This window comes from Electrophorus electricus, chromosome 21 (genome assembly GCF_041902795.1).
Source record: "Electrophorus electricus isolate QZ-2024a chromosome 21, ASM4190279v1, whole genome shotgun sequence".
Lineage (NCBI taxonomy): Eukaryota > Metazoa > Chordata > Actinopteri > Gymnotiformes > Gymnotidae > Electrophorus > Electrophorus electricus.
In genome coordinates this window covers 760,001-770,000 of record NC_137517.1, presented here as the reverse complement: position 1 = coordinate 770,000, position 10,000 = coordinate 760,001, and the positions used below count along the sequence as shown (strand labels likewise).

The 10,000-nt window shown below is 39.5% G+C and overlaps 3 protein-coding genes across 18 annotated transcripts in view; 2 read left to right on the top strand and 1 right to left on the bottom strand.

The window, feature by feature from the left end:
- The window catches only part of LOC145653032 (uncharacterized), a 72,769-nt gene extending 64,686 nt beyond the window's left edge, over positions 1–8,083 (top strand). For 7 of the 9 annotated variants that reach the window (XM_081704955.1, XM_081704953.1, XM_081704952.1 and 4 more), the window contains one exon: positions 2,879–3,011. In XM_081704955.1, the coding sequence (XP_081561081.1) occupies positions 2,879–3,006 (128 nt within the window). In that variant the 3' untranslated portion in view covers positions 3,007–3,011. Of the gene's footprint in view, positions 1–2,174; positions 2,333–2,878; positions 3,012–7,229 lie in introns of those variants that run through there. The other 2 variants (XM_081704959.1, XM_081704957.1) reach the window with 2 other exon arrangements.
- LOC145653033 (butyrophilin subfamily 1 member A1-like) overlaps positions 1–10,000 on the bottom strand; it is an 11,340-nt gene that overhangs the window by 1,188 nt on the left and 152 nt on the right. Inside the window, exons 2-7 of the mRNA XM_081704962.1 lie at positions 8,091–8,138; positions 4,112–4,486; positions 3,728–4,000; positions 2,212–2,481; positions 1,535–1,798; positions 1–165 (exon numbers count right to left, since the gene is read on the bottom strand). The exon at positions 1–165 is cut by the window's left edge and continues 1,188 nt beyond it. Coding sequence (XP_081561088.1) covers positions 155–165; positions 1,535–1,798; positions 2,212–2,481; positions 3,728–4,000; positions 4,112–4,486; positions 8,091–8,136 — 1,239 coding nt within the window. The 5' untranslated portion in view covers positions 8,137–8,138 and the 3' untranslated portion in view covers positions 1–154. The remainder of the gene's footprint in view (positions 166–1,534; positions 1,799–2,211; positions 2,482–3,727; positions 4,001–4,111; positions 4,487–8,090; positions 8,139–10,000) is intronic.
- LOC145653035 (uncharacterized) overlaps positions 4,669–10,000 on the top strand; it is a 23,496-nt gene continuing 18,164 nt past the window's right edge. For all 8 annotated transcript variants that reach the window (XM_081704967.1, XM_081704966.1, XM_081704974.1 and 5 more), the window contains exon 1: positions 4,669–5,633. The gene's annotated coding sequence lies outside the window, so the exon portion shown is untranslated. The remainder of the gene's footprint in view (positions 5,634–10,000) is intronic.

Sequence of the window (10,000 nt, the reverse complement as noted above, 5' to 3'; positions counted from 1 at the left end):
CAAAGGGCTCTTTATTAGGTACACCTGTTGAACTGTTTGTTAATGCAGATATGAGTATGAGAGCATGTTACAGTATGAACACAAGAGAAAAGAGGAGAGAGACCCAAACAACAGTGTGGTCGCCATGGGAACCGCCATGGTGGAGGGAATCCTTTTATCCTTGTGCTGTAAAGAGGGAAACACAATTGGAAGATCAGCAAGAATGAAAGAGTTTCTATCTGCCCAAGTACAGTATCTATACCAGTATGAAAGAGTTTATATCTGCCCAAATACAGTATCTACACCAGTATGAAAGAGTTTATATCTGCCCAAATAGTGTCTACACCAGTACAAAAGAGTTTCTATCTGCCCAAATACAGTATCTACACCAGTATGAAAGAGTTTATATCTGCCCAAATAGTGTCTACACCAGTACAAAAGAGTATCTATCGGCCCAAATACAGTATCTACACCAGTACGAAAGAGTTTATATCTGCCCAAAAACAGTATCTACACCAGTATGAAAGTGTTTATATCTGCCCAAATAGTGTCTATACCAGTATGAAAGAGTTTCTATCTGCCCAAATACAGTATCTACACCAGTATGAAAGAGCTTATATCTGCCCAAATAGTGTCTACACCAGTACAAAAGAGTTTCTATCTGCCCAAATACAGTATCTACACCAGTACGAAAGAGTTTATATCTGTCCAAATAGAATGTCAGTAACAACAGTATAAATGATTCTCCTTATAAAAGGCTACTCATGACCTCACTTGTACAGAGACCATTTAAAACACAGGCATGTTAGTGACAAACATCTACAACAACAGGTGAGCAAAAATGAAAGTTGGTACATAACAGGGAAGTAATTACACATATTCTGGGTATAAGAACACTTTTAATTTCTCCATAAATCAATTTAACCGGTTTCAGCTTGTAGTTGGATCTACTGATGTACAAGTACATACTTGGGATCATCGATGAGAACCACCTCTGGACACAGACCGTAACGGAACCAGAGGATGGGTCAGTACTGCTTATGTCTGCTTACTTAGGACACAGACACCAACGAAAACAGAACCTCTGGTGTCATTAGTGACGTAGTACCAGCATCACTCTGGTGTCATTAGTGACGTAGTGCCAGCATTACTCTGGTGTCATTAGTGATGTAATACCAGCATCACTCTGGTGTCATTAGTGACGTAATACCAGCATCACTCTGTGGAGGCGCTATATCACGCTCAGCACAATGTAGCCAGAATGGAATTGCCAAAGAAGAGTGTGCATCAGTCTAGTTGTTAGGCAACTACACACACAGGACCAGATACCAAAGTAAAATTAGATGGCTGTGAACAAAAACAGGCAAATCTCATTTACATATACAAGCACATTTACTTCAATAAGTTTAGATTTAATTTGACCTCTTCCCAACTATTTTAACTAACAGATATGTCGTGTAGAGTGCTGTTCAAAACTGAATGTGAGATTTGTGAAGAGGATGGATCACTACTGCTTATGTCTTACTTATTATAAAAGTAAAGAAATATAACATACCAGCGACAGTGATCTCTGCCTCCATCTTGGGATACTGTTTGACTCTGCAGACAAAGGTTCCACTGCCTTGTGCAGTGACGTGGCGTCTAACAGTGTAGACCTCATCGTCTCTGTGTGATTCTTTATCTCCTGCAGGCAGTTGTGCTCCTCCACTGAACCACTGCAGCTCAGGTTCAGACCTCCAGCCTTTAATTTCACACAGTAGTCTGAGCCCTCCTGAGCCATCTGTGCCCTCTATAATGATCTTTGGGCTTGTTCCGATACCTGTGGATTAAGAGATTAAGGCATGGTACAGATTAACTGGTTTAAAGAACTGTCATCAGAAATATCACCATGCTGTACAATAACATTTACTTAATATACCATTAAATGCCATTACACTCCACTCCGCCACACATCACAGATGCCTCACCACACACACTCCACTCCACCACACTTCACAGATACTCCACCACACCCCAAACACAAACAATATAACATGAACAATAAATGCTACAACATGAACATTACATGGTATAACACGAACACAAATGGCATGTGAAGACTCACAGAGAAGAAGACAGGTCACTGTCATGTCTTGTGGTAAGAAAATGGGCTGTTATGTAAATGCTCCCATGCTGATAAACAAGCTCCTTCTCAGAACCAACAGTGTCTTTCAGCGTGGAGCAGCACCTTACCAACGATGTTGATGTGTGACTTCATCCTGGGATGCTGCTTCACTCTACAGTAGAAGACGGTGTCACTGCTGCACACGGTGATTCGGTGACTCCCAGTGAACCCCTCGCTGTCGTGGTGAGACTGTGTACATCCAGCAGGCAACTCTGCTTCCTCACTGTCCAGCCACTGCAGCTCAGGCTCAGACGTCCAGCCTCCCGTTTCACACACTAACTGGATCCCCCCTGAGGCATCAGTGCCCACCACAGAGACCACTGGGCTTGTTCCAATGCCTGAGGATTGCAAGGTCAAAGCATGAGATGGAGTGACTAGTTTAAAGTGAGGAACATCTCCAAAATGTATAACGATGAATGCTTAATACACAAGGAATATGTCCAAAACATTTCAAAGTGGATGATAAGAAATGAGATCATCATTGTAGGAGAACGTTGTCAGCCATGTTTTTCGTGATGCTGTCAGTACATGTACTGACTCCACAAAGTTGAGTTGAGTATCTTTGCTCCAGTCGTATTATTCCTATCAAAATGTAGTTTTAGTACACATGTACTGATGTATAATAGTGATAACATGGGTCTGTTATTTCTGGCCTTCAAGAAGTGCACTGCAATCCTTTCCCCACCATCATGACACTTCCAAAGTGAAGTTACATGATAAGGCCTTATTTTTCAGGAGGACACCAGATCAGGAGGACACCAGATCAGAAGGACCAGAGATCAGAAGGACCAGAGATCAGGAGGACAATAGATCAGGAGTACCAGAGATCAGGAGTACCAGAGATCAGGAGGACCAGAGATTAGGAGGACCAGAGATTAGGAGGACCAGAGATCAGGAGGACACCAGATCAGGAGGACCAGAGATCACGAGGACCAGTGATTGGTTCTCTGTACTGTTCCCGGTCTAGAAAACAGCTTTCTCACGCCACCAAATGAACCGAAATTGAGAGCATGTGGTCTTGGGTCCAGAAAAAACACAGCCCCTTGAGTTTCACACCTGCCAAAATGGACTGAACTAAAGAAACATTTAATAAGTCTACTCCAAACAAGGTAGGTGTGAAAGCACCCAAATGTGATCAAACCCATATCCACTTATGACGTCAGAGGTTCAGTACATTCTTGATAACAACTTGGCCAAACCGAGCTACAGTCCACGGAGTTCACCCTACCTTTTTCTTCTCAAACCTGACAGCATCATTTTCGCATTGATTATTGCAAGTTAACTCTTCTTGTTCTAGAGTTGTAGAGAGAATGGGAACAGGGGCGCATCACATAGTGCCCCCTGGGTAATGTAGTTCGTGCAGGCTTATTATAGAAAAGCCTACAAGGAGCTTGTGAGAAGTTCAGTTACATGAGAAAAAGTCACATTACACCAAAGAGTAAAAGTTTTGGTACTGCGTACCGGTGAGTATCAGTCCACTTTGAGCACCAATAATACATGTATATATATATATAATACATAATAGCTGTACATATACATATGATTTTTGAGTAGTGTAAAATGATTTTCAGTAGTGTAAATTACCAGTAATGTCGATCTTTTCCTCCATCACATGCTGCCCCTGTTTCACTCTGCAGATGTAGGTTTTGGTGCTGTTGCTGTTTGCAGTGAGGTGGAGTCTCACATTAAAGCCTCTGTCATCTCTATGGGACTCTTTTACTCCAGCAGGCACTTCTGCTCCTTCACTGTCCAGCCACTGGAGTTCAGGTACAGGCCACCAGCCCTTAGAGTCACACTGGAGAAAAACCTCACCTGAGTCAGTGCCCAGTACAGTGATCTCTGGGGCTCCTCCAATACCTGTGGATTGAAAAAACCAAAGCTTGAAATGGCATTGTCCTGTTTCTGCTTACATAAACACATATTAAAACAGGGCTGTTATTTTAATATTTGAAATTCAATGACATTCACCTTCAACTTTAAGCAGAACACTGACATGATCTTTGTGATGGGCAGAATCAACTTGACATGTGTACTGTCCTCCATCAGACACTTTAACGTTCTTCAGTAGCAGTGAGGTGTTGCCATACTGTAGCTCCTCTTTGAACAGAGCTGTTCTCCCTCTGTATGAAGGATCCTGATCTTCATTCTTGTCTATTTTATCCATATAGTGATGCACTACTGCGCTATTCAGGTCTGTTCTGCTCCACTTCACTTCCATGTCCACAGCACTCACATGGGATTGTTCAGAGGCTTTGGGTTTGATGGAACACGGCAAAATGATGTCAGAACCAGGAGCAGCAACAACAGGCACATCTGGACCCTCCATGTTAAACTCCTGACCTCCTGTAATGAGAAACATCACCATGCTGGATGTGCACATTCAAACAAAACAAATAAAACAGGAGTTGATATTTTACTGCAACACTCCAGAATCCTCCAGGGTGATGCAGAGACCACATCCATTTTTAAGGATCCTCCACTAATCTCCCTTAGACGCAACAAAAACATCAAAGATGCTCGTCAGGAGTGAGAAAAATTACCATTCAAATAATAGCTGTGGCATTGCAACAGCTCTAGATGTCCTTCATGTAAATGTGTTAACACAGCCAGGCCAATACCAGGCACAAAAGGCTAAGGTGTCATCACCAGTTCCTCCTCATGCATCACTCCAGGAGATGTCAACTGTGTTACTTTAAGAGATGTAGTCAGTTTTACACTGGGAAAGCCAAGAAAAGGCTTGCTGACCATTTGATCATCAGAATTAAGGATTAGAGGATTTGTCATTTGCAGTGGTAGGACGTTTTAGTGCTAATGGACACTGCATTAATGACATACCGGTTTTCACGGTCAGTTGTTGCTATGGCAGCAGTGAAGTTAAGAAAGAACAAAGAACTGATCTACTCTCTCAGAACTTTAGAACCCCACGGAGTGAATGTGATTTCAACATCTGCTTTTTCTGTGTGAAGCTTAATGGCCTGGCGTAGGACCTAGCACAGGACACGTCTTACCCCGTGCACAATCACATCTCTAACAATATTCTGTGTGAAGCTTAATGGCCTGGCGTAGGACCTAGCACAGGACACATCTTACCCTGTGCACAATCACACCTCTAACAATATTCTGTGTGAAGCTTAATGGCCTGGCGTAGGACCTAGCACAGGACACGTCTTACCCTGTGCACAATCACACCTCTAACAATATTCTGTGTGAAGCTTAATGGCCTGGCGTAGGACCTAGCACAGGACACGTCTTACCCTGTGCACAATCACAGGACACGTCTTACCCTGTGCACAAGCACGTGTAGGTTTATGGGCTCATAAGGCACAAGGGACTCACGAGGGCTACGACTCACAGAAGAACCTGTCAAATAACGTCCACGTACAAACCTCCAGTTCACCAGTCCACCCTTATTACTAGGACTCGTGACATGACGAAAGTGTTTGTGATTATGTGCATAGTAGATAACTGTGCACTGCAGAGCCTCCTGATGGTGAGTTTGCCTTAACATCATACGGTCATTATGTGTATGTGTGTAAACGTGTGTGCTGATGTCTTCAACTTTCCCTCACCTCTGTACCAGTGTGTGGTCGTGAGGGCTAGTTAGGTAGTTTTCTTTGACTGGACCTAAATGATGGAGTCAGAGTTTCTCCTGTATGTGTCAGGATTGATAATCAAAAACCCTTAATTTTGTAAAGATTGAGCTTTTGGCCTGTAGATAATTATCTGTATTTTTAAAAATAATTATCTGTTTTTTAAAGCGGTCAAAATACTGCACAGGCAAGGCATTTTTTCACATAAATTGTAATGGAAAAATTATTAAGTTCAGGGAACCGAATAACATGGCAGCCATTTCGTACTTGTAGTATGCATATAATATTAATGATGTGAGTTTTAAGGCTTTTAAATGTCTGTATGCTGTATCGCTCTCTAAAGCTCAATTTGGACCAAACTTGGCAAAAACTCACATTAACCTCAATCTAAGAAAGGATTTGAAATGATCACTTACATGGTTTATGAGTTATAGCAATGTAGGTCATATATAGCAAGGCCACAATGAATGATTGGACAAAGTGACTACCATGGAGAGCAAAATTTCAATCTTATTTTGATCATTATTTATCAAAGTGAATAGAGAGTGAGTAGATTATTGTAGTACCAATTCAGACATGATTGGATCAAATTCCTAGGTCTAGTTTGTAAATTCATGTTCCTAAGTGAAAATACGTAGGCGTTATACTTGATTTTCATGAACACTGCCACCTAGTGGCCAAATCATTTGAAACGTCACAGATTCACAGAGAGTCCTTACTTATGTATAGCCTTTAGGTTTCCTCATGACTGGTCAATGATAAGCCTGTCATATGCCTACTGGACTCTGATTGGCCAATGGAGGTCACAGTTTTCTACATATTGGTTAATGATTAATTGGCCCCGTATAGTAAAGGTCACTCATGCAGCATGCCAAATTTGAGCTTGATCTGATGTCTGTATGTTGATGTACATTTCTAGCTTATATAGCGCCCCCTACTGACATATTCAACAAAGTCAACAGACTACCTTAAAATCATGTGCCGCTAAATTCTGAAGTTTCATCACAATTGGATGAATCATTCATGAGTTACAGCCATTTATGCACAATATGTACTTATCTGGAAGGGTTCATTTGCATATGGAGGCCATATTGTTTTGAAATGTCAAAATGATTTCCATGTTATAGTGCCCCCTATTTTTGACCTCAAAATCACCAGCCTGATCAGCTATACATGAAGTTTCACCAAGATTGACTGATAGTATTGTTGAGTACCTAATTAAGTAAATTAAGCTCCACCTCTTAATTTGCTGTTGATTGACACATGACAGCCAGACTGTATGAAAATATCCAAATGTTTTTGATCATTATTTAGGATCATATTGTTCTGAATTGATTGACACCAGTTTTATGAAAACTGGCTGAAAACCCTAGGGCTAGTTCAAAAAGGTGGGTGTGACCCAAACACAGAATGTCTGTTTTCAAAAACTGAGTGAGTGAAAGATGCGAAAGATTTGTCCGCTTGAGAGAAAAAAGAATTGTACATTTATGTTGCAGAAATTACAAGATATTGAAGAAAATGTAAAATGCTGTGCTACAGCGCCACCGTCAGGCCAGTGAAGGTCCCTTTCTTTGGCTGAGTCCTTTCACATTGCATGTTGGAACTCAGAAGCACCTTGCTTGTACAACTGATGAAGAACCTCCATTAAAAACATCTTGCTTCTCTGGAAACCTTGTGTACTTCACTACAATGATCAATATCCCTACAGCTCTCAGTATAGTTGACCTCAGTTACTCACCTGGAGACTTCTTAGGATATTTAGATATAATATTGTATACTGGTGTTGGTGATAGGTTTGAATATTGTATATTGTTGTTGGTGATAGGTTTGTATATTGTATATTGTAGCTGGCAATAGCTTTTAATATTGTATATTGTTGTTGGTGATGGGCTTATATGTTGTATATTGCTGTTGGTGATAGGTTTGTATAGTGTATATTGTAGCTGGTGATAGGCTTGAATATTGTATATTGTTGTTGGTGATAGGTTTGAATATTGTATATTGTTGTTGGTGATAGGTTTGTATATTGTATATTGTAGCTGGTAATAGGTTTGAATATTGTATAGTGTTGTTGGTAATAGGCTTGTATGTTGTATATTGCTGTTGGTGATTGGTTTATATATTGTAGCTGGTGATAGGTTTGAATATTGTTTATTGTTGTTGGTGATAGGTTTGTATGTTGTATATTGTAGCTGGTGTTAGGTTTGAATATTGTATATTGTTGCTGATAGGTTTGTATATTGTATATTGTAGCTAGTGATAGGCTTGTATATTGTATATTGTAACTGCTGATAGGTTTGTATATTGTAGCTGGTGATAGGATTTTCTGTAATGTTGTTTCTTGGTGTTTACTGTACCTGAGAGAGACCAGTGGAGGAAAAGAATCACCCAAACACACTTCATCTCTGAAAGAGAACAAGGTCCTGTATTAGTTTACTAAGCATGACTGCTTACAAATAATTTACATGAAAACTCCTTCATAGTTAAAATTGGAACATGCCTTAAATGCCTTAGATTCATGTTTCCAATTACCTAAAGTATTTCAGTTTTGTCCTACAAAAAATAAACAAATATTGTAAAATATTTCTAATGAGAAAATTTTGAATTAGTTTTTTTTTTAATTGATGGAACAGCCTAAAATGAATATGACATAAACGTACATATTTATGAACATGATATATTCACTTATGAATATAACATTCTCACTGAACAATATAAATGACATATAAAGACTTCAAATAATTCAATGGAACACAACTTTAAATCTCACAAAAGTTTTAATCAGCATTCAGCACAGTGCACTCAACACCCGGCAGGAAACACAAACCTCACACACACACACACACACACACACACACACACAAACACTCACACACACACACAAACACTCTCTCACACACACACACAAACACACACACACACAAACACTCACACACACACACACAAACACTCTCACACACACACACACACAAACACTCTCTTCAGGCAGCCAAGTGCTATTACACACTTATTCTCCAATAACCAGGCCATTCTTAATGTTAGTGCCATTACACACTTATTCTCCAATAAACAGGCCATTCGTAATGTTAGTGCCATTACACACTTATTCTCCAATAACCAGCCCATTCTTAAAGTTAGTGCCATTACACACTTATTCTCTCATATCTTTGTTATTCTCTAATACCCAGGGCATTCTTAAACATGTTAGTGCTATTATACACTTATTCTCCAATAACCAGGCCATTCTTAAACATATTAGTGCTATTATACACTGTTATTTTCTCATATCTTTGTTATTCTCTAATACCCAGGCCATTCTTTAACATGTTAGTGCTATTACACACTTATTCTCTAATAATAGGGCCATTCTTAATGTTAGTGCTATTATACACTTATTCTCCAATAACCAGGCCATTCTTAATGTTAGTGCTATGACACACTTATTCTCTAATAATAAGGCCATTCTTAATGTTAGTGCTATTATACACTTATTCTCTAATAATAGGGCCATTCTTAATGTTAGTGCTATTATACACTTATTCTCCAATAACCAGGCCATTCTTAATGTTAGTGCTATTACACACTTATTCTCTAATAATAAGGCCTTTCTTAATGTTAGTGCTATTATACACTTATTCTCCAATAACCAGGCCATTCTTAATGTTAGTGCTATGACACACTTATTCTCTAATAATAAGGCCATTCTTAATGTTAGTGCTATTACACACTTATTCTCTAATAATAGGGCCATTCTTAATGTTAGTGCTATTATACACTTATTCTCCAATAACCAGGCCATTCTTAATGTTAGTGCTATGACACACTTATTCTCTAATAATAAGGCCATTCTTAATGTTAGTGCTATTACACACTTATTCTCTAATAATAGGGCCATTCTTAATGTTAGTGCTATTATACACTTATTCTCTCATATCTTTGTTATTCTCTAATAACCAGGCCATTTTTGCGTGAATGTCTCGAGCGCTGAGGCAACTTTCCTGCGTCGTTATAGAAAATAACATCAGTATTTTCTTTAAAAGTCAAACGAGCCATGCTTTTTACACTGCACACATTTCTTTCCTAAAAACTATGAATCTGAGGGAGTATTGAGCTTTCGTGTTTTTACAGCTAGATTTGTTCATCGCTGTTGCGTAATCTCTTTTTCGCCTTAGATTCTAGGTCCAGTTTCTAACAGCAACGTTAAAATAATCTCACTCCTACACTGCTTTAGCTATCTAAGTCATCGAGTTGGCGACATTATTACCTT